This window comes from Lingula anatina, chromosome 10 (genome assembly GCF_051362555.1).
Source record: "Lingula anatina isolate TDL-2025a chromosome 10, LinAna3.0, whole genome shotgun sequence".
Taxonomy (NCBI): domain Eukaryota; kingdom Metazoa; phylum Brachiopoda; class Lingulata; order Lingulida; family Lingulidae; genus Lingula; species Lingula anatina.
Window position 1 is genome coordinate 12,007,883 of NC_141776.1, and position 23,721 is coordinate 12,031,603.

Sequence of the window (23,721 nt, forward strand, 5' to 3'; positions counted from 1 at the left end):
CCAATTTAGAGGAGACTTAAAACAAATACCCGAAAGTATGGTGCAAAGTATTGATAAGATAAACAGAAACGTGACGGAAATGGCACACAGGCAAGATAATTTGACCACCAAATTCGTAAAAATGGAGCAGGAACATGAGAAGTTTGTAGAGCAATTGTCTGATTTGAAAGCAAGATCAATGAGAGATAATTTAATCTTTACAAAAATTGATGAAGTCGGTGATGAGAATCCAACAAAATCAGAGGAGACCCTTCGAAAGTTCATGGTTGAAAAAATGAAAATAAATAAGGACAAGGTGAAATTGATCGAGTTTGACCGTGTGCATAGGATGGGAGACAAATCGAAAATCAGGGGTCCTAGACCAATTATTGCCAAACTCGTTCGTTACAAGGACCGTGAGGAAGTACGGGAATATTCAAAGAATCTAAAGGGAACTGATCACTTTGTTAACCAGCAGTTCCCACCGGAAATTATGGAACAGCGTAAAAAGCTACTCCCAGCTCTGAAAGAAGCCAGGAAAAACAACCAGCGGGCATATATATCATACAACAAGTTATATGTGGATGGAAAATTGTACACTGGACCATAGGGACACGTGGATGGACATTTAAGGGTTTGCTCATGGAATATTGCTAGATGCTTGGTGGAAAAACTTGAAAATCGTGAGCTGATTGATTATCTGCTTTATTTTGATATTGTTGCATTAAGTGAATGCTGGGTCTCTAATCATGATTTTGATAATCTCAAGATTGAGGGCTTTTGTGACCCATTTATCATACAAAGGAAAAAATCAAAAGGTGGTGGACTAGTATTATATTTTAAAAAACATTTGATGGGCAAGTATGAAATTGCTAAAATAGGTTTTGATACTTATGTATGGGTTAAATTAAAAGGTCATGCTGTGGGTCATTTAAAGGATGTCTTTATTTGTTTTTGTTATATATCTCCTGAAAACACGAAGTATTACGATGTATACGATGTGAATATTTTTGATGAATTACAACAAGATGTTGGTAATTATTCTCAAGATGGAAAAGTTATGATAATCGGTGACTTAAATTCTAGAGTAGGTTTAGAACTTGACAGAATAGAGTCTGATAAACTGGCAGAGGACAGCCAGGCTTTACTGTCCAATATCTGCTCATATATTAGTGACAATACAATCATACGACCAAATAGATGCTCAAATGATAAAAAGATAAATAATCAAGGTAGAGAATTATTAAGATTGTGCAGAACAACAGGTCTAACGATAGTGAATGGCAGGCACACTGATGATAAAGAGGGTAAATTTACTTTTTGTTGTAAAAAATGCTCAAGTGTCTTGGATTATTGCATTGTTGATGAAACCATGTGGTATTGCATTTACAACTTTAAGGTAGATGAATTCATGGAATATGCAGACCACGCACCATTAGCAGTTACACTTTACTCATTGGCTGATCAGCCACACAGTAATTATCAGGGGCAAGGTATACATTACTCAGGGCAACAAACAAGGTACACATTCGATCTATTTAAATGGAATGACAAGGATATCCAAAGCATGGAAAATAAATTAGTAGCTAATCTAGAAATACTAACTGGAATAATATCTGATTTGGATAGCAATACAGTGGACTCGGCAATGGAATCTTTTACTGAAATTCTGAACGATATTACGGGAGGATGCAAACAAACAGTTACTCAGCACAGAAATAAAAATAAACCCTCGGGGGATAATAAGCCATATGGTTTGATAGCCAGTGCAAGGAAAAGCACAAAGAATATAGGAAAGCTTTATCACAATTTAATGCATATAAAACAGATGAAAATAGAATAAAATTGTGTAATATTAAGTCAGAATACAAGGAAATGGTGAAGAAAAAAAGGAGTCATTACAACAAGTGCGAGGAAAATAGGATCTCATATATGCGTAAGAACAATCCAAAGGAATTTTTCAAGAAATTCAGAAAAAGGACAAGCACCAACTATAATGGACCGGAAGCAGAGGACTTTTTCTTACACTTTAAAAACCTCCTGTCAGATGATCAACCTGCTAATAACCTTGCTCTGGATAATGCAGATGAATACTTGACACACGCGGTATTCAAAGAGCTTGATGAAGAATTTACTAATGAGGAAATAAAAGCAGTTGTTCAACATAGTCGTACAGGAAGAAGTCCAGGTCTAGATCATACCTTTAACGAGTTTTACAAAAGATTTCAACACATAACCATACCATTGCTTACTAAATTGTTTAATAAGATTTTAGAGGTTGGTATTTTTCCGTCAAAGTGGAAAAAAGCTATAATAGTACCAATATTTAAAAAGGGGGATCCTATAGTCACTGGCAATTATAGAGGTATTTCACTTCTAAGTCATACTGCAAAAATATTCACCTCTGTAATCAACAACAGATTAATGAAATGGAGTGCTAATCATGATGTAATATCTGACAGTCAATTTGGTTTTAAACCAGGTAGTGGGACACGGGACGCTATTTTTTCCCTGAGCGGAGTAATTACTGACACTCTTAGAAGGAAAAAGCGACTATACTGTTGTTTTGTTGATTACTCGAAAGCGTTCGATTCAGTCAATAGAAATTTATTATGGGGAAAGCTAATAAAAGAGGGACTTACTGGAAAATTGTTGAAAATAATTGTTAGTTTATATACTGAATTTAAAGCATGTGTCAGATGCAAGGGTTTAAATAGCACTTATTTTGATGTTGATATTGGACTACTCCAGGGAGAGGCATTATCTCCTTTAATGTATTCTCTTTATGTGAATGACTTTGAGAGTTTCTTGTTTTCAGAGAAGTGTAATGGGTTGCAACTAAGGGATTTGAATCTTTATTTATTGCTCTATGCAGATGATACTGTATTATTTTCTGAATCTGTTACAGAACTCCAAAATATGTTAGACAAACTTAAACTATATTCAGATGATTGGAATTTGACAGTTAACACAGACAAATCTTATATTGTAGTATTCAGAAATGGTGGTATTGTGGCGGATCATGAAAACTGGTATTATAATGGTAACAAATTGGAGGTTGTGAATTATTTCTCATATCTAGGGCTGGTCATCAATTATAATGGAAAATTCTCCCTCACACAGAAGTTTATTGCAAGTCAAGGAAGAAAAGTCATGTATAGAGTAACAAATTTATGTCGAAACATGAAAATTAATGTTGAAACAGAGATTTTTCTTTTTGACACGTATGTATTACCTATTCTGAACTATGCAAGTGAAACATGGGGTTTTCACAGGTCTCAAGAAATCGAAAAGGTTCACCTCCTTTTTTGCAAATTACTACTGGGGGTAAACAAAAAGCCACGACAGCAATGGTATACAGTGAACTAGGGCGATTGCCACTGAAACTTAATAGATATATTTGTATTATAAAATACTGGTTGAAACTTTTGACTACTGACAATTGCATTTTAAATGGTGTTTATCTAAATCTTCTTGAGACCTGTAATGATCATGAAAATTGGGCTACAGCAGTAAGAAGATTATTATCAAATCATGGTTTTTCCTATGTATGGGAAGCTCAACATGTCACAAATGAAGCTAAATTTATTGAAGAATTCAAGGGTAGAGTGAAGGACAACTTGTTGCAAGAAATTAGGTCTACAATAGATGTATCTTCAAAATGTTTCATTTATAGACATTTGGTAGACAATCACAGCCTGCAATTTTACCTGCAGAAAAATTTAACATATAGATATAGACAATTAATTTGTAAATTTAGAACTTCATCCCATTCTTTAAGAATAGAGAAGGGTAGATATAGTAATATCCCTCGTAACCAAAGAATTTGTCAGTATTGCTCAAATGATAATGTTGTGGAAGATGAGTATCATTTTATTTTGATATGTAAATTGTACTCTGACTTTAGAAGAGTTTATATCAAACAGTATTACTGGCGAAGGCCATCTACTTTCAAACTAGTACAGTTATTAAGTACACATAATGTTACTGACCTAAGAAATTTAGCTAGATTCCTGTGTGCTGCCTCTAAGCTTAGAGAGGACACTATAAGTTTTTGAGTTGATCCAACAATATTTGTTTATTGGTATACTATATAATTACTATATAATACTAGCCTTATAAAGAAAAGTCACACTGCAATTTTTTTTTTTTTTAAAGATATATAAGTCTATCCATCCACCACTTTTTTAGGTACTCCAATATGTCAACAGTGGTTGCCGCCTCCACCTACCACAAATGTTATACTTTCTATGGTTATATGCCTATGTCAAGTGGATTCGGCAATAAACTATACTATACTTTCCAATAACTGATAACAATTCAAGCCCATTCACCTTTCTTACCTGAGAGGTTTATATCCTCATGAAGCCAGGTGTCTGTCTATTCAATTATTTAACTAGCATTTAATTACGGTTATCCCAACTAGTATATAATAAAGCAGTCAAATGACTCGAGGGTATTTTGATCATTCAATATTAGGTCCATGCTATTTGCGAAAAAGTTTTGCATAAAGATGCAGTACTTGAGTTTCAAATTATAAATCTTTAATATCCTTTAATATTTCAGTTTTAGAAACAAATATTTTCTGAAAACAAAAAAACGCTTTATTTCGTATAACGAATTGAGATTACAAACCACTTTATTATATATATAACTGCAAGAAAACCAAGAAAGCTGGCAAGGCCAGGGCTAGTCACCCTTGTGAAAATTTAAAGTTCCTAGGTGTTCACTCCTCATGTGTAAAAACAATATAGGGAATATTTCAAAATACTCACTGAGCATACGAGGTTCAAGAGCTTCTAAAAACTCGAGGCTGGTAATGAGGTAGAAAGCATCTGTGGGGTACTTCTGTTTAAGGCAGGCTCTGTCAACTGCTTTTGGCCACCTAGTAACAATTCCTTTTCTTCTGCTCCACTTCAAGTTGTCCTTGTCTGGCTTTGTTATATCGTTTAAAGACAGGCTGTAGTACATTTCATCGAGTAGTTTGCCAATAACACGGAATTCTTCCAAGTCACGAAATGCTTTTAAAACATACCGGGGAAGAAGAGAAACCATTTTATGAACATCTCCAGACTTCAAACGCTCAAGTAATGGTCTTGCTAAAAATGGTGGACTGGCTTTAGATGAATAAGAAATAATGATCGAGGTAATGTGTATCAATTGCCTGACTGGTAGCATATAACATCTACTCTGCAAGTGCCTGGTTAATAATGACACCAGCTCATTATCCCTGATGCCATAAAATGGATGTGCCAACACTGCAATACATTCTAAAATCATTCTTAATTCACGTGGATGCCCATTTAAGTCATTCCAACAATGCAGAAAACACATTGTGAACTCTTTCTGACTTGCTTTTTTGACTGACCAAAGAATGCTATGGTCACTTAGTAGCATTTCTGCTACCTCTATCAGGCTGAAGACACTCCCCTGACGTAAACTTTGAAAGAGTTCCTCTTGCAAGATCCACCAGTCAGTATCCTTAAACAAACCAGTGCTTACTGCACAAAGCAAACGCCCAAAATCTGGACCTAGCAAATGACTACTACCTTTCTCCATATTTACATCAACATCAACTTGGGGTATCAAATCAGTCTTGTATTTTGAGTTACTTAAAGGTTCAATGCCATGGAACCCAGATATGGATTGTACACAGCTGTTGAGAACACTACGGCGCAAACTAACTGCACGATGGTTTAAATTACCAATAACCATAAGACCTTGCCGTGTGATATGGTGGCCAAGAACAGAGACAACATCTTCTTTGTTGGCTTGCAGAGTGGAAAAGACAATCTCCTGCAGGGGAAAGTATTCATCTGTATTAATACTTCTATTTGGACTGTAAAGGCCAAATTTTCTTGGGGCAGACATAAACAATATAACATGCTTGATAATCTCGGCAGCATTTTGGTTGAGAAAACCGAGATCATGCTTCTCCACCTCTGAATTGATGCGACTGGCAACATCCCTAAACATGTTGTCGCTCATAAAATGACTCAATTTTTCAGCTATTTGTAAAACTGATACCAGATCATGGTGTTCAAAACCCTTTTCATTTTCCCTAAGTACATCTTTGAAGCGTTCCACTACCTGAAAAAGAAATAATTATGAGTACAGTAACTGTAAAATTCACACACTCATCATCCTCAACTTTAACATGTTTTCATAAGGCTACATTTTATTAAATTTATCAAAACAGCAGGTGTTTGTACAACAGAAATGGTTAAATTGTTCCCTATTTATTGGTCAGAGAAAGTTTTTCTAAAAGTCTGTGTCTGTGCATAAAAATGGCATGCCTTTTTAATGTCTATTTCTAAACCTCAAACTTTGACTGCTTAAAAGCTGAACAAAAACTGCTAAAGACTTTTTTTTCATTTCAGGAAGGAGAAATTCATACTGGAGACTTGGTTTTTTAGCATTTTTTCTTTTTTTTTAAATTCAACATAGCCACACACAAAAAAAAAAAAAAAAAAAAAAAAATGCTGTAAAGCTTGTAATGGCAGTGGTTGGTAATGCAATGTATTTTTGATGTTTTATATCTTCACATTTGTCAGAGCAGCAGCTGCATTAAGCCTGGTTTATTTTCTGAAATTAACCTGAGGAAATCATAGACTGGGTTCTCACACCTAGATAAATCCAACAGGATCGATCCATCTCCAAGGTTTTTTCTTTTTTTTTGGCTAAATTGCCATCAGCTTAAGCAGCTTAGATGTCTGGCACGCCTACTGGAGCTGCTAAACAATAGTTAATTATCTCCAGCAGCTTCAATAGGTGTGACAGACATCTAAGCTGCTTAAATTGATTGCAATCAAGCTAGAATCCCCTTGGAGAAAGATCGATCCACAGTAAGTACAAGGGACTGGGAACTGCCCTATAGACGTACTCTTTTCATCTACCGCCATGCTGATATTGTAGATTGATTGGAAAATAAACACCATGTCAACTTCCAGTAATTTCATAAGTTTACCATACATTTTTTAACTTCAAGATTAAAGCAGTTATTAAAAACTCATTTTAATGTCCTTTGCAGACATTTCAGGATTAAAACAATTATTTTTATTTTACTGACATAAATTACTTTTTGTTTAAATATAATTATTAAAAAGAACTACAAAAACCATAAGTACTCACACACCTCAGATATAACATCCCCTCTCCAAGCAGCTTTCTCTGTGATAAACAACTGTTGGCAGACTGCTGATAGGGGTACTAGAGCTGGCAGGTCAGCAGTGCCACAGCGCTGGACACAGGTCAGCAACAGGTCCCACGTCACCACCGGATGAATAAAGTGGACACCCAACTGCATCAAGTTAAGCACCAGAGTGGACAATGACTTTAATTCCATTGCGTCTTTTTCCTCATCAGCTTTGTCTAATATCATGTTCAGTTCTGTCTCGACCTTTTTTAAATGAGGAGAAAGACACCTGTTGATGTCGTTTTGAAGGTACAATTCTCTATAACATATCGCTGGGTCAGATTTATCAAGCCAGTTGATATTGAGGCTTTCATATACTTCCTGTTTTATTTTCTGCATAAGTTCCACAACCTCTTTCCCACCTGCATTACCCATATCTGTGTGGTAGTTGACAACCCCCTGCTGTCTACTACAAAAGAAGAGGTTTTTACCAAGATCTCCAGCACAAGGAATTGTCTTCTTCAAGCTACACATGTTGTATGTGCAGTATGCTGTTGAACACCTTGCTGTGTTAAGCTTCCTGGGATATAGCCTGCCACTGAAACTGGATATCTTGTGAAATCCTGTGGCCTTTCTTGTTATCTGAACACCCCTCCCTGTGCCACTGCTCTTCAAAATGTGACCAGGTCCAAAGGCACGTAGGCTCTTGCTAAAAGACCCCATTGGCATCACTATAATAATAATAATAATAATAATAATAATTTCTTAAAAGCTGAACTCCCAAAATCTCAATTTGCCTTTATAATAATACTTTATCCTTTGAAAAAACTGACTAAAGACAACTTGGGCAATGGTGAAAACCTTTTTTAATTTTTTAGATTTATAGATTTTTAAAAAATAACTCGACAGCAAAGCAAATTAACACATACAAAACTCATACACACAAAAAATATTACAACAATAATTACAAACAATTTTCATGATAGTTCATAAAACACAAAAACAAAACTGCAAACTTCTTTTGAGTTATATACCAAAATTATAACTCATATTATGAGAAGAAAAGCTAATCTACCTCAACTTTCAGACATGAAAAAAAATGACTTAATTACTAATACTAAAAGTTTCCCTGCTGATTTAGGGACCATTCAGAATGAGAAGAGCTGAATGCTAGCTAGGCCATGACCTAAATATGGTGGACCTACGTGAAAGGTAGCCCACTTAATCCTGTAATGGTCCCTCCGTCTCTCACACGCCTCTCCACGTATAGTTCCTGCAGGAGCACAGTAATTAAATCTCGGCTCAATTCAACCAGTTGAGGGACGATGCATGGGGAGCTATGTGAGAGGCGGAGAGACCATTACAGGATTTAGCAGTCTTCTTTTCACGTAGGTCCACCATATTTAGGTCGTGGCCTAGCTAGCACTCGTTTCTTCTCATTCTGAATGGTCCCTTAGTTAGGGTGGACAACAGGTTGTAACATTGACATAATAATGATAATGATCAGGATATAAGGACACATGTATACAGTGCCTACATATTAACATATATATACCGACATAAATAAATTCAAAGAAACAGAATCAATGGCAACTAGGTAAGACAAATGACAGAAGAGGTTTAAATTTTAAAAAAAATTAAAAATTCCTGGCCTTCCAGTATTTCTCACTTCTAACATGGAAATGTGACATGTGAAGGGATTATATTTACACATGTCAATGTGTTATATTTTCTACTGAAAATTTAATAAAGATTATAACTGTGACTTTTGGAACTTGGCACAACCAGCTCTTATGTTATTGCTTCCTCTCAGCATTACTTTTTGTTACATTCAATATTTACCTTTAGAACAGCATGCTGATAACCCTCTTGATGCAAGCATAATGGTCTTGAAAAGTTCTCTGCAGAACTTTGTCTAGATCAACACTTATCAAATAATTTGTAGAAGACCCGAGAAACTATCTGAAATAAAGAAAAATATACTTCAATTAAGGTGTCAAATAATCCTTAACTTCTGAAATAACTTCTAAGTAACTTACATGAAGTTTCTTGCATCCATGTATCCTTTGCTCCCCCACATCGTTACTTTCCCACATCATTACATTCCCACACGGGAGCGTCTTGATTGTCCAAAGGTTCATTGGTCCAAAAAATCGTAATATTTTCATCAGTTCGTCAAGGGTTCGTTGGTCCAAAGATTTTATAGTGAACATTTGGACCAAAGTACCTTCAGACTATTGAACCTTCGGACTATTGCTACGACCCCTCCCGCACCAATTACTATCCACCTCCTGCCATCTTTACCCTCCCATGGTTAACAGAAAGTAGATACCTCTAATTACCTCCGCCAAGGAGGTCGTTTTCACCCCTGTTTGTCTGTCATCAACATAACTCAAAAAGTTATGTACCAATTTTGATGAAATTTTCAGGAACTGTCAGAAGTGGGCCAAGGAAGAGATGATTAGTTTTTGGTGGTCGCTCTGTAAGCGGGAGGGCTCGGTTTCGAGCCCTGGTGTGGCATGTGACTTTTTATTTTTTTTTTTTTTTTTGCTTTATTTTGTTTCTATTTTTTTTTTTTTTTTTGTTGCATATTTAAGCATATGTCAACGTTGTTTTATTTATTTATATGAAAAGATAGTTACATTATTATCAGATATCTACTTATGAAATAGACTAAAAAATATGGCAATCATTTATGCAATTATAATGCAGTGTAAAACAAAGTTAGATTTAGATAGAATAAATATGCTGCCAGTACAACTTGCATTTTCTCGTTTAATTTGTAATTAAATCTAAATATTACTAGATTCAAAAATGAATAAAAATTAAAAGTAAATTGAAATTTGAAAAAATTTACAACTTTTGCAAGATTTTTTTTTTTTTTTTTTTTTTTTTTTTGCTCTCTACGAGCAATTTTATTAATTATATTGCCTTATTGAACCGTTTCAGTTCTATTTGAAGTCGTTCGTTTTGGATATTTCTAATCATCCGTTGTGCAGTCATAATGATGGTAAGCTGTTCAATACGACAGTTTCATTCTTGCAATCAAATCACAGAACTTCTATGATCAGAGTAAGTACGCTGGCCCTTAACTTAGAGGACCTACCTTAGGGTAGGACTTCTACACAAAACTCGTGGTTCCTGTCTGCCGTGATGAATTGTGGGTACCATGTGATCACTTATAAAACGGTAATTATTTTGGATGACCGAAAGGTGATCCTGTGGTGACCATAATACGAGGAGAAGAACTTGATTGATATAAACCATAGGGTATATGGTATTATCAAGCTACATGTGATAATGCACCCGTTTTTTAAATCACGTAGGAATTTTACGACAATCGTTTCAAGGTGATCGTTGCAAGAGTGGAAGCATGGGTTGGTCACAATCAAAAAGACGAGTGGATGCACCATGAATATACGGTGAGTGTAAGGAGCCTATTCAATTTGATTGAAAGGATGCAACCTCGTATTGAACAGCTTACCACAGACTGTACCAGAAATATAACATTTTCTCACAACACGGCAAAGCGATCGACTGAAACTGAGGGCCCGTGTAACGGAAAGTCTGCTCTCCTTCGGAGTCGTTGTAGTTATATAACTATGAGCGCATTCTCAACGAGTTAAGCCAGGCTTTACAAAGCCGGTGACCTAAAAATGGTGGACGTACATGAAAGAAAAACCGCCTAATCTTTTAATAGTCTCTCCGCCTCCCCACACGTCGTCCCTGCGGGGTACAGTAATTAAATCTCGGCTCCGTTCGCCATGCGGAAGCTACCTGAGAAATATTAAGTGCGCATGCTCATCAGTTATACTCGTGGTGAAGAAACCATGGCGGCTGAAGGCGATCGAAGGAAAAAAGCTCTTCTGTTCTATTATCTTTGAAAACAGAGACGAAAAAGGAATAATTTGGCCCGTAGAGCAGCAATGAATCGACTATCTACGGAGATAATATCAACAGAGATATTCACGGAAATATTAATGTTCGGACCCGAGATTTAATTACTGTACCCCGCAGGGACGACGTGTGGGGAGGCGTGTGAGAGGCGGAGAGACTATTAAAAGATTAGGCGGTTTTTCTTTCATGTACGTCCGCCATTTTTAGGTCACCGGCTTTGTAAAGCCTGGCTTAATTCGTTGAGAATGCGCTCTATATAGTTCTATAGACTTTGTGACTGAATTGCGCAATACAGCGCAACACAGTGCAATACACTTCAAAAATCAAATCTAGTTGCTATTACACAAAAGAAATGACCATTCCCAGCAAAGTAGGGTGATATAAAAACAACCTATATTACTAGGTAAGTAATATCATTGATATAACTTAACAAATCAGCAAAACTTTTATATTGTCCGGTTGGCAGCCATGTTGGCGATTGGCTCTTCTTGGATATATTACTGGCCAAGAAGAGCTATTCGCCAACATGGCGGCTGACCAAACAATGAAAAAATTGTCAAGTTGTATCAGCAATATTAATTACTATGTACTATATTTTGCTTTCATATCACCCTATTTTATTTGAGATTACCCTTTCCTGTGTTTACTTGCAACTGGACTTGTGTTATCAAGTGTATTGCACTGTGTTGTGCTGTATTGCAGTGTATTGTGCATTTCAGTCACACCCAGTTATAATGGTTACATTGGTTAGGGTTAGTCCTATGTCGGTCAAAATCTAAGGCAAGACTCACCAGTACAAATGAACGGGAAGCAGACCATCTGTTATGAGGGACTTTCTGTCACGTTACAAACTTTATACCTTCCAAGTTTTGAACAGAATACTGTGACTTCCATAAGAGGTCGTGATAATAGCCCCCCACACCGATACTGACACTCCCCCCTAGAAAATTTTTACATTATGTGCATAGATACGACTTCACACAGATAGATCCCTGCATCGATGCCCGTACATCCCATGTAAAATTACCATTATACCATTACTCTTCAACACAGAACCTCCCGCGCATTGTTGCTGAATAAATAGGGGGAGGAGTCATGACAAAAGATCTGAAGCAATGCACTGGTCACTACTTAATTACTCATATTCATGCACATAGTGAAGCGACTTGACATATAGTACTAGTACACTGGGATAACAGTACTAGTACACTAGCAATTTTTCTCTCTTAGCCAAATCACTATTTTTTTTTCTAAAGGATGAGTGTGAATAACCATTGGCAAAGTGCCCATCGTCAAAATTTAAAAATAATTTGCTATTATAAAGTTTATGCACATATTTGTTGCATGGAAAAATATTATTTGGTTTGAGGCATCGTAACTTAGTATTTTAATGAGTTATATGTGTGTGTGTGTGGGGGGGGGGGGGGGGGAGGGTAGCCGGGTTTACCTGTTGTATGCAGTCTAATGAATCAGAGCAACTTGTTTCAGCATTTATATTACATATACGATTTTTTTTCTAATGAAACTTGTCTTGTGATGTAAAAAAGAGTTATATGTTAAATAATTGTGGTGTGGCACAAGTAAATGGGATATTAATTATTGTTTTTTTTAATCCTAGAGAAGAGAGTGAGGGGTGGTATATTACGGTATTTTCTCATAGAAGCCATCACTGATTTCACTTATACATAATATATGTTATACATAATATAATTACTTATACATAATAACAGTTATGGCCAATAATCTGTATGACAATGAAATTAAATCACCTAAAAAGTATTTCATATATGATTATGTAATAATAAAAAAAAGAAGAAAAAAAAACTCTGCAAAGCTACTACATATGAATAGTGCTTATGTGGAAGATTAGGTCATATGTAACAAAACTAGGGTGTGTGTGATGGAACCTTTTATTTTATTTTGTGCAAAATAGACATAAAAAGGGACATTTACACAACAATTTTGGTTGTACAAAATGTACTTTCATGCCCATTAGAGGGGGTTGGATCAAGCCACCCTTATGTGTAGAGGTCTATTACAGCATGGGTTTCTATATAAAGTAGGAGCCACCATAATGTACATCTGCTATAATGATAATTTATATAACTTTGAATATCTGAAGCACATTTTACATATTTCTTAATCTTAAGAAATAGGAATGAAAGTAAGATATACTTACTGTATTTGGACTCTATTTCCTATCCATATTCCCCCTTTTATTTATTTATTATTATTATTATTATTTATTTTATTTATTTATTTTTTTTTGATAGCATGCATTACATGAAAATTAATTTTTTTTTATGATAGCATGCATTAAATATATGAAAATGACTTTTCTTTTTTTTTTTTTTTTTGGGGGGGGGGGTTGTAATTGAAAATATTTTACTGACTCTAACTCCTATTTTCCTTTCAAAGACCTTCATTTTATTTAGGGTTGTTCTTTTTGTACAAAAGGTTCACTGTATCTGCCTAGCCATCCTCTGTAAGCATGTAGCAGCTACCTCATGGCAAGAATAAACATGGCCGCCTGCCAGCATATGGACTGAAAATGTCCCTATTTTGTTTGAGTACATATCGAGCCCAACCCTCAGACAAGCTGATTTTCACATATATCTCACCTTATATTCATGTCTTTTCAACCGTGAATAATTAGCTTGTCTGAGGCAGGGGCTCATATAAAAAATGAACATCTTTTATCCTCAAGTCACTGTAAGATTCTTCTTTCAGTTAGCACTACATGTATAAATAAAGCAATCAGAATATTGATCACAAGCAATGATTGGCCACATATTGCCTTACTTTTTTACATGGGCACCTTCTGTACCCAATTACAAAATTTCACAGTTGTCACCTTACTATAACTAAAGATATGGAGCATTGCAATTCAGACCCCCCCTAAAACACACATTTTCATGAATATTTGACAAGGTCATTTTGACATTAATTTTTTATATTTCAAATTCAATAAAAATTTTTTTTTAAGTGGATCATAAAAGTGTAAGACCCCAACTTTAATTTGGCATCAATTTTTTTTCATTCATTCACAATTTATTTTTCATGTACAAAAGTGGGCACTTTCACCCCCTTATTCGCACTCATCCTTTGTTATCCAAATGGTTATAATTTGACTAAAACAAGTCAAATCAAGCCCTTTTTGATTAGCCAATTTAAGTCAGTTTTAGCTTTTGGCTAAATTGGCGAGTGTTAGGTACACCAGTACATAGTATTGTATACACACAGTGCAATAAAAAATAGTTCATTTAACAACATACTGTTACATCCCCTTTCATTTATCTTTTACTTTTAACACGTTAACATGCTGGGTTAACTTGAACACAAACTGTTCAACAGCTGTAACTGCTTAAGCACACCTTTAAACAACAGTAACTGTAAATTATCAGGTATGGGTCATATCTTTACTTATCTCACAAGCTTCACATTGTTTCTTCGTTTAGGCTAGCAAAAGTATGATATGACTCACATTGATAGCCTCCACATCGTTACTCCTCCACATCAATTTTCAGATGATGATTTGAAAAAAAAATATTCGCTTTTCAAGTTTTCAGATTTATTTAAGATTTATTATGTTTTAATATCACATTTTAATTGGTCAGAGGTATCTATTTTAACTAAAGGGGAGAAAAGATGGCAGGAGGTGGATAGTAATGGTGGGGATGTATTGATGTGATAAAATAACGATGTGGGGGAGCAAAGGATACAGATGCAAGAAAATTCATGTAACTCAGAAGTTATTTCAGAAGCTAAGGATTATTTGTCAGCTTTTAAAAATAAAATGTCTTGCTTTATTTCAGATAGTTTTTTGGGTCTTGTACAGATTATTTGATAGGTGTTGATCGAGACAAAGTTCTGCAGAGAACTTTTCAAGACCATTATGGTTGCATCAAGAGGGTTATCAGTATGCTGTTCTAAAGGTAAATATTGAATGTAAAGAGTGGGGAGCCGCGTGAGAGGGGGACAGACCATTACAAGATTAAGCAGTCTTCTTTTCATGTAGGTCCGCCATAGGTCGTGGCCTAGCTAGCATTCACCTCTTCTCATCCTGAATGGACCATTGGTCCCTAAATGAGCAGGGAAACTTTTGGTATTAGTTAGTAATTAAGTCATATTTTTTCATGTCTGAAAGTTGAGGTAGATTAGCTTTTCTTCTCATTATATGAGTTATAATTTTGGTACATAACTCAAAAAAAAGTTTGCTGGTGGTTTACTCGTATAGAATGTTGCCAGTGTTAAATGAACTGTCGTGAAAATTCTTTGTAATTATTGTTGCAATATTTTTTGTGTGTGTGTTTTGTATGTGTTTGATTTCCTTTACTGTCGAGTTATTTTTAAAAATCTTTAAATCTAAAATTTTTTTTAAAAAGTCACCATTGTCCAAGTTGTCTTTAAGGGTTTCAAAGGATAAAGTATTATTATAAAGGCAAATTGAGTTTTTGGGTGTTCACCTTTTAAGAAATTATTATTATTATTATTATTATTATTATTATTATTATTATTATTATAGTGATGCCAATGTGGTCTTTTAACAAGAGCCTACGTGCCTTTGGACCTGGTCACATTTTGGAGAGCAGTGGCACAGGGAGGGGTGTTCAGGTAACAAGAAAGGCCACAGGATTTCACAAGATATCCAGTTTCAGTGGCAGGCTATATCCCAGGAAGCATAACACAGCAAGGTGTTCAACAGCATACTGCACATACAACATGTGTAGCTTGAAGAAGACAATTCCTTGTGCTGGAGATCTTGGTAAAAACCTCTTCTTTTGTCGTAGACAGCAGGGGGTTGTCAACTACCACACAGATATGGGTAATGCAAGTGGGAAAGAGGTTGTGGAACTTATGCAGAAAATAAAACAGGAAGTATATGAAAGCCTCAATATCAACTGGCTTGATAAATCTGACCCAGCGATATGTTATAGAGAATTGTACCTTCAAAGTGACATCAACAGGTGTCTTTCTCCTCATTTAAAAAAGGTGGAGACAGAATTGAACATGATATTAGACAAAGCTGATGAGGAAAAAGACACAATGGAATTAAAGTCATTGTCCACTCTGGTGCTTAACTTGATGCAGTTGGGTGTCCACTTTATTCATCCGGTGGTGACATGGGACCTGTTGCTGACCTGTGTCCAGCGCTGTGGCACTGCTGACCTGCCAGCTCTGGTGCCACTATCAGCAGTCTGCCAACAGTTGTTTATCACAGAGAAAACTGCTTGGAGAGGGGATGTTATATCTGAGGTGTGTGAGTACTTATGGTTTTTGTAGTACTTTTTAATAATTATATTTAAACAAAAAGTAATTTATGTCAGTACAATACTAATAATTGTTTTAATCCTGAAATGTCTGCAAAGGACATTAAAATAAGTTTTAAAAACTTGAAATTAAAAAATGTATGGTAAACTTATGAAATAACTGGAAGTTGACATGGTGTTTATTTTCCAATCAATTTACAATATCAGCATGGCGGTAGATGAAAAGAGTACATGTCTGTGGGACAATTCCCAGTCCCTTGTACTTACTGTGGATCGATCTATCTCCAATGGGATTCTTGCTAAATTGCAATCAACTTAAGCAGCTTAGGTGTCCGTCACACCTACTGAAGCTGCTGGAGATAATTAACTATTGTTTAGCAGCTCCAGTAGGCGTGCCAGACATCTAAGCTGCTTAAGCTTATGGCAATTAAGAAGAAAGAAAAACCCTTGGAGATAGAAAGATCCTGTTAGATTTATCTAGGTATGAGAACCCAGTCTATGATTTCCTCAGGTTAATTTCAGAAAATAAACCAGGCTTAATGCAGCTCTGACAAATGTGAAGCTATAAAACATCAAAAATGCATTGCACTACCAACCACTGCCATTACAAGCTTTAAAGCATGTGTGTGTGTGTGGCTATGTTGAATTAAAAAAAAAAAAAGAAAAATACTGAAAAACCAAGTCCCCAGTATGAATTTCTCCTTCCTGAAATGAAAAAAATTTCTTTAGGAGTTTTTGTTCAGCGTTTAAGCATTCAAAGTTTGTGATATAGAAATCAACACTAAAAAGGCATGCCGTTTTTATGCACAGACACAGACTTTAAGGAAAACTTTCTCTGACCAATAAAAAGGGAACAATTTAACCATTTCTGTTGTACAAACACCTGCTGTTTTGATAAATTTAATAAAATGTAGCCTTATGAAAACATGTTAAAGTTGAGGCTGATGAGTGTGTAAATTTTACAGTACTCGTAATTATTTCTTTTTCAGGTAGTGGAACGCTTCAAAGATGTACTTAGGGAAAATGAAAAGGATTTTGAACACCATGATCTGGTATCAGTTTTACAAATAGCTGAAAAATTGAGTCATTTTATGAGCGACAACATGTTTAGGGATGTTGCCAGTCGCGTCAATTCTGAGGTGGAGAAGCATGATCTCCGTATTCTCAACCAAGATGCTGCTGAGATCATCAAGCATGTTATATTGTTTATGTCTGCCCCAAGAAAATTTGGACTTTACAGTCCAAATAGAAGTATTAAAACAGATGAATACTTTCCCCTGCAGGAGATTGTCTTTTCCACTCTGCAAGCCAACAAAGAAGATGTTGTCTCTGTTCTTGGCCACCATATCACACGGCAAGGTCTTATGGTTATTGGTAATTTAAACCATCGTGCAGTTAGTTTGCGCCGTAGTGTTCTCAACAGCTGTGTACAATCCATATCTGGGTTCCATGGCAGTGAACCTTTAAGTAACTCAAAATACCAGACTGATTTGATACCCAAAGTTGATGTTGATGTAAATATGGAGAAAGGTAGCAGTCAGTTGCCGGGTCCAGATTTTGGGGGTTTGCTTTGTGCAGTAAGCACTGGTTTGTTTAAGGATTCTGACTGGTGGATCTTGCAAGAGGAACTCTTTAAAAGTTTACGTCAGGGGAGTGTCTTCAGCCTGATAGAGGTAGCAGACGTGCTAAAAAGTGGTCATAGAATTCTTGGGTCAGTCAAAAATGCAAGTCAGAAAGAGTTCATAATGTGTTTTCTGCATTGTTGGAATGACTTAAATGGGCATCCACGTGAATTAAGAATGATTTTAGAATGTATTTCAGCGTTGGCACATCCATTTTATGGCATCAGGGATAATGAGCTGGTGTCATTATTAACCAGGCACTTGCAGAGTAGATGTTATATGCTACCAGTCAAGGAATTGATGCACATTACCTCAATCATTATTTCTTTTTCATCTAAACCAAGTCAACCATTTTTAGCAAGACCATTACTAGAGCGTATGAAGTCTGGAGATGTTCATAAAGTGATTTCTCTTATTCCCCGGAATATTTTAAAAGCATTTCATGACTTGGAAGAATTCCGTGTTATTGGCAAACTACTCGATGAAATGTCTTTGAAGGATATAACAATGCCAGACAAGGACAACTTGGAGAGGAACAAGAGAGCAGGAATTGTCACATGGGCAAAAGCAGTTGACAGAGCCTGCCTTAAACAGGAGTACCCCACAGATGCTTTCTACCTTCTTACCAGCCTCGAGTTTTTAGAAGCTCTTGAACCTGATATGATCAGTAAGTATTTTGAAATATTCCCTATGTTGTTTTTACACATGAGGAGTGAACACCTAGGCACTTTAAATTTTCACAAGGGTGACTAGCCCAGGCCTTGCCAGCTTTCTTAATTTTCTTGCAGTTACATATATATAATAAAATGGTTTGTAATCTCCATTCGTTATACGAAATAAAGTGTTTTTTGTTTTCAGAATTTATTTGTTTCTAAAGGGCGTTTCAACTGAAATATTAAAGGATATTAAAGATTTATAATTTGAAACTCGAGTACTGTGTCTTTATGCAAAACTTTTTCACAAATAGCATGGACCTAATATTGAATGATCAAAATTCTCTCGAGTCATTTGACTGCATTATTATATACTAGTTGGGATAACCGTAATTAAATGCTAGTTAAACTAGAGGATCAGAGAGGCGATACCGCCTCCGAATATTGTACCACCAGCTGGAGTAAGCGCGATCGTATATACCCCCCCACACACACAAAAAAGGGACATCACCAACAGTCTTGTGCTTGACAAGCTGTAAAAAATGCAATCAACAAGAATTCTCAAAATATGCAAAAAAATATATAACTAAAAATGGTACAATCAAAGTTCAGTTCATAGTAAGGTAGGTCAAAGGGCAATTTCAAGGTCACAGTAAATTTTCAGTATATGACTTCCTAGTCAAGTTCAATAGCAACTATGGACATATCTCTGCCAGTTTTGGAGATAAAAGGGAACCAAAACGTGCAAAGTTAAGTTCATGGTAAAAAAGTAGGTCAAAGGTCAATTTTAAGGTCACAGTAAACTGCTTCTAATGACTTCATATTCAAGTTCAATAGTAACTATGGACTTATCTCTGCCAGTTTTGAAGATCAAAGGGAACCAAAATTTGCAAAGTTCAGTTCATGGTTAAAAATAGGTCAGAGGTCAATTTTAAGGTCACAGTAAATTGCCTCGTATGACTTTCTATTCAAATTCAATAGTAACTATGGCAGTATCTCTGCCAGTTTTGAAAATAAAAGCTTTAAAAAGTTGCAAAGTTCAGTTTATGGTATAAAGTAGGTCAAAGGTCAATTTCGAGGTCACATTTAGATTGCCAGTATATGACTTCCTATTCAAGTTCAGTAGTAACTATGGACCTATCTCTGCCAGTTTTGGAGATAAAAGGGAACCAAAATTTGTAAACTTCAATTCATGATGAAAAGTAGGTCAAAGGTCAATTTCAAGGTCTCACTTAGATTGCCAGTATATGACTTCCTATTCAAGTTCAACAGTCACTATGGACCTATCTCTGCAAGTGTGACCTTGAAATTGACCTTTGACCTACTTTTCATCATGAATTGAACTTTACAAATTTCCATTCCCTTTTATGTCCAAAACTGGCAAAGATATGCCCATAGTTAATATTGAACTTGAATAGGAAGTCATATACTGGCAATTTACTGTGACCTTAAAATTGACCTTTGAACTGCTTTTTACTATGAACTGAACTTTGCAAATTTTTGTTCCCTTCTATCTCCAAAACTGGCAGAGATAGGTCCATAGTTACTATACTATTCACATAGTAGAAGATGAAATGCATTTTTTACTTTGATGCCCCTTGTACGATGAATTCAGATTGAAATATTTTAGAACTGAATGGACATCCCGCTTTCCAAATAAATATTTGTTTACAACTATAATGTCTGACGAGAACGAAGAGAGTATTTTTGTCACTGGCTAGTTTTTATTGAATGCCTTTACTCTAAGAAGTGAAATTGTAGATAACAATGTTAACCTTCCAGATATGTAAATGAAATACTTGTATATGTATGGTGTATTCATAATTTATTTCTGTATGTAAAGCCTTGATTGTATATGTCTTCTGTGTCTATACAGATTGTAATGTATTAAACTAAAAAGAATAAATCATCATCATCATTGAACTTGAATACGAAGTAATACACCAGCAATCTGTGACCTTGAGATTGACCTTTGACCTACTTTTTATGATGAACTGCTTTTTGCATGTTTTCTGGCCTTTAAATCTGCAAAATTGGCAAAGAAATGCCCATGGTTGCTATTGAACTTGAATAGAAATTCATATACTATGATATTGAAATTGACCTTTAACCTACTTTTTCACCATGAACTGAGCTTTGCATATTTTCTTGCCTCTCACATCTTCAAAACTAGCAGAGATGTGCCCGTTGTTGCCCCTAGGTTTTCTCTTTTGTCAGCATATATGCACTACTGACAACACATTTCAAGGAAAACCAATAGGCCTTTTGTCTAGAGAATCACAGGAGTGATCAAGGGTAGGAAAATGCAAGTCAATTCGAAAATCTGCTTGATTGTACCATTTTTAGTTATATTTTTTTGCATATTTTGAGAAATCTTGTTGATTGCATTTTATAGAGCTTGTCAAGCACAAGACTGGTGATGGTGTCCCTTTTTGGAGGGGGGGGGGGTCCATACGAATGCGCTTACTCCAGCTGGTGGTACAATATCCGGAGGCGGCATCGCCTCTGTGATCCTTTAGTTTATTTTATTATTATCTTTTAGTTTTGGAGCACCATGAACCCCCAGCCATATTGGCAAGATTTAATGCATTGCTCAATATCAACAGAGCTGCAGTATTAGAGTGCCCAGAGCTGAGAATCCCATGGCTTCTTGGTTCATATAAAAAGAGTTTTCCAGGTAATGTGGATAAAGTTTACCTCTGCAGTGTTTTATTTACAATTTGGAACTAGAGAGTCAGATGACTCACTGACACTACAGAATACGAGTCATTTTTATGTACAGACACAGATGTGTCTGTACAAATTGCCATCACGTGCGTCTGTCATCGCCGTCCATGTCGCTGTCGCAGTTGCCGTCGCCCTGCACTTTCAGCATTAACACCATAAGTGGAAGACAGTTTTACTTTTTGGTTTTATATTTACAGAGCTGATGAATATTCATAAAATGCAGTTCAAGTTCGGAAATCAGCATGATCGGGCCATTATTGTGGAAGTTATGCTGTTTTTTCACTTTTCAGCATATATGCAACACTGTTAACACATTTCAAGGAAAACTGATAGGCCTGTTGTCATGAAACTCAGGAGTAATCAATCTTACTAAAACGCAGATCAAGTTGGAAAATCAGCATGATCGGGCCATTATTGTAGAAGTTATGCTGTTTTTTCACTTTTCAGCATATATGCAACACTGTTAACACATTTCAAGGAAAACTGATAGGCCTGTTGTCATGAAACTCAGGAGTAATCAATCTTACTAAAACGCAGATCAAGTTGGAAAATCAGCATGATCGGGCCACCATTTTAGTAGTTATGCTGTTTTTTCTTTTTTCAGCATATATGCAACACTGTTAACACATTTCAAGGAAAACAGATAGGCCTGTTGTCATGAAACTCACAAGAGTTATCAATCTTACTAAAACGCAGATCAAGTTCGAAAATCAGCATAATAGGGCCATTATTTTATAAGTTATGCTGTTTTTTTACATTTCCTCAGATTCAATTATTAGGCATGTTAACAGTCTCATTATTTAACTAATAAGATACGTAAAAGTGTTTGTTTGACATTGCCTGCATCTTTACAACATTGTTAGATGATTATGTAAAAGTGATGGTAAACTTGTTATCATGTATTGTGTAATAGAGTTTCAAAAATGGAAATAACTCATATCATTGCAGTTTGTCAGATTCAATCATTCACCATGTTCAGAAACTCAGAATGGAGGAATTTGGACATTAAACACTGTTCTGTTGATATTTTTCCCATCTCATCAATTTTCTTAGTTGATCATATAAAAATGGCAGTAAACAGTTAATTTTGTTATATGTTTAAAAATTGTTAAAAATGAAAAAAAAAACACATTTCAGAACAGTGCTGTCTTGTTTACATTTTGGCATTTTCAAGGTGTGACTTTGAAGTTCCATGGGCCTGAAAACCTTTGCTAGTCACATTTCTGAATATCCAAGATACTTATATTTTATTATTAAAAATTGATGGTTATTATGCTGTTAAACATTATGTAATATTGCATCAAAATTTGAAGAAACCCCTATTTTGGGCACTGCTCCCATGATGACTATTTAGTATAACCATGCCACTTACTGTTCTCAAACTTGCAGAAAAGAAACATGGGACTAAAATACAGCTTCAGTAGGCAGTGCAGTCTGTTTGGTAATTCTTTCTGGCAGTTAAACATTTTTTTTTTTTTTTTTGTGAAAATTAAATTTTTCACATATTGGCATTTTCAAGGTGTGACTTTGAAGTTCCATGGTCTTGAAGACCTTTGCTAGTCACATTTTCTAAATATCTGTGATAGCAGTGTATGAAATTCAAGGAAATTACTAGCCAGACCGCCGGGCAGGTAACTCTGAAAAGTTACCAGCCCGGCCATGTAGTTACCTGTCCTAGTTATGATAACCCCTAGAGTTAAGAGAGGTATGCTGAGGGGGTCTAGAATGCATTCTTGGGAGAGTAATTTGGAAATGAAAGGGCAATATCATGCCTTATGCATGGAAATTTAGAAATTGATTGGAATTTCTACTGAATGGTACCTTGTCAGTGTTGGATTTAGAGGGGGGTCAGGGGGGTCCTGACGCCCCCCTTTTAATTTCTGTAAAAAAACCTCACCTCTTGAAATAAGACTTTCACTAGTTGAATCATAGTTCTAAACCATACCAAATGGCACCATTCACCATCTAAAATACCAAAAATTTTCAGGGCCCTCTAGTGGGCGGGGGTAGTCAATTCAGTTTATGTTCACCTTGCAGGCTGTCTCATTTCTTCTTCAATAATTTATTCATAACTTTTATTCCGATTTCGTGATATCATTTGATCATAATTTTTGCTTTTCTGTATAGCAACAAGTATGACCAAATATATTTATTGTTGTCAAATAAATCGATCTCTGTGCTGACAATAAAGAAGAAAGAATTCAGCACGTAGGGTCCCTTTGAATATCGCTTTTAAGCTTTAAAAAGCGGTCGGGAACGGTCCTGCACGCTAATGGCCCATAGACAGTCCTGCAGGGCCCCGTATCTCGAAAGCATTGCTTATTGAGAATAGCTATATATATATATATATATATATATATATATATATATATATATACGGTAAAGTGCCATGAATTTCGAACGGCTCTTGAATTTCGAACGATCTTAAAATCGGCAGT

The 23,721-nt window shown here is 35.7% G+C and overlaps 2 protein-coding genes across 10 annotated transcripts in view; one reads left to right on the forward strand and one right to left on the reverse strand.

Annotated features, from left to right (window-relative positions):
- The window catches only part of LOC106152494 (uncharacterized), a 29,568-nt gene extending 19,276 nt beyond the window's left edge, over positions 1 to 10,292 (reverse strand). For 2 of the 6 annotated variants that reach the window (XM_086997121.1, XM_086997122.1), the window contains exons 1-4: positions 10,221 to 10,292; positions 8,957 to 9,076; positions 7,115 to 7,845; positions 4,755 to 6,069 (exon numbers count right to left, since the gene is read on the reverse strand). In XM_086997121.1, the coding sequence (XP_086853247.1) occupies positions 4,755 to 6,069; positions 7,115 to 7,845; positions 8,957 to 8,996 (2,086 nt within the window). In that variant the 5' untranslated portion in view covers positions 8,997 to 9,076; positions 10,221 to 10,292. The other 4 variants (XM_086997120.1, XM_086997117.1, XM_086997118.1 and 1 more) reach the window with 4 other exon arrangements.
- Positions 10,293 to 10,302: 10 nt separating this feature from the next.
- LOC106152493 (uncharacterized) overlaps positions 10,303 to 23,721 on the forward strand; it is a 35,302-nt gene continuing 21,883 nt past the window's right edge. The window contains exons 1-5 of one of the 4 annotated variants that reach the window (XM_086997126.1): positions 10,303 to 10,536; positions 14,827 to 14,946; positions 15,537 to 16,267; positions 17,271 to 18,570; positions 21,099 to 21,233. In XM_086997126.1, coding sequence (XP_086853252.1) covers positions 14,907 to 14,946; positions 15,537 to 16,267; positions 17,271 to 18,570; positions 21,099 to 21,233 — 2,206 coding nt within the window. In that variant the 5' untranslated portion in view covers positions 10,303 to 10,536; positions 14,827 to 14,906. The remainder of the gene's footprint in view (positions 10,537 to 14,826; positions 14,947 to 15,536; positions 16,268 to 17,270; positions 18,571 to 21,098; positions 21,234 to 23,721) is intronic. The other 3 variants (XM_086997124.1, XM_086997123.1, XM_086997125.1) reach the window with 3 other exon arrangements.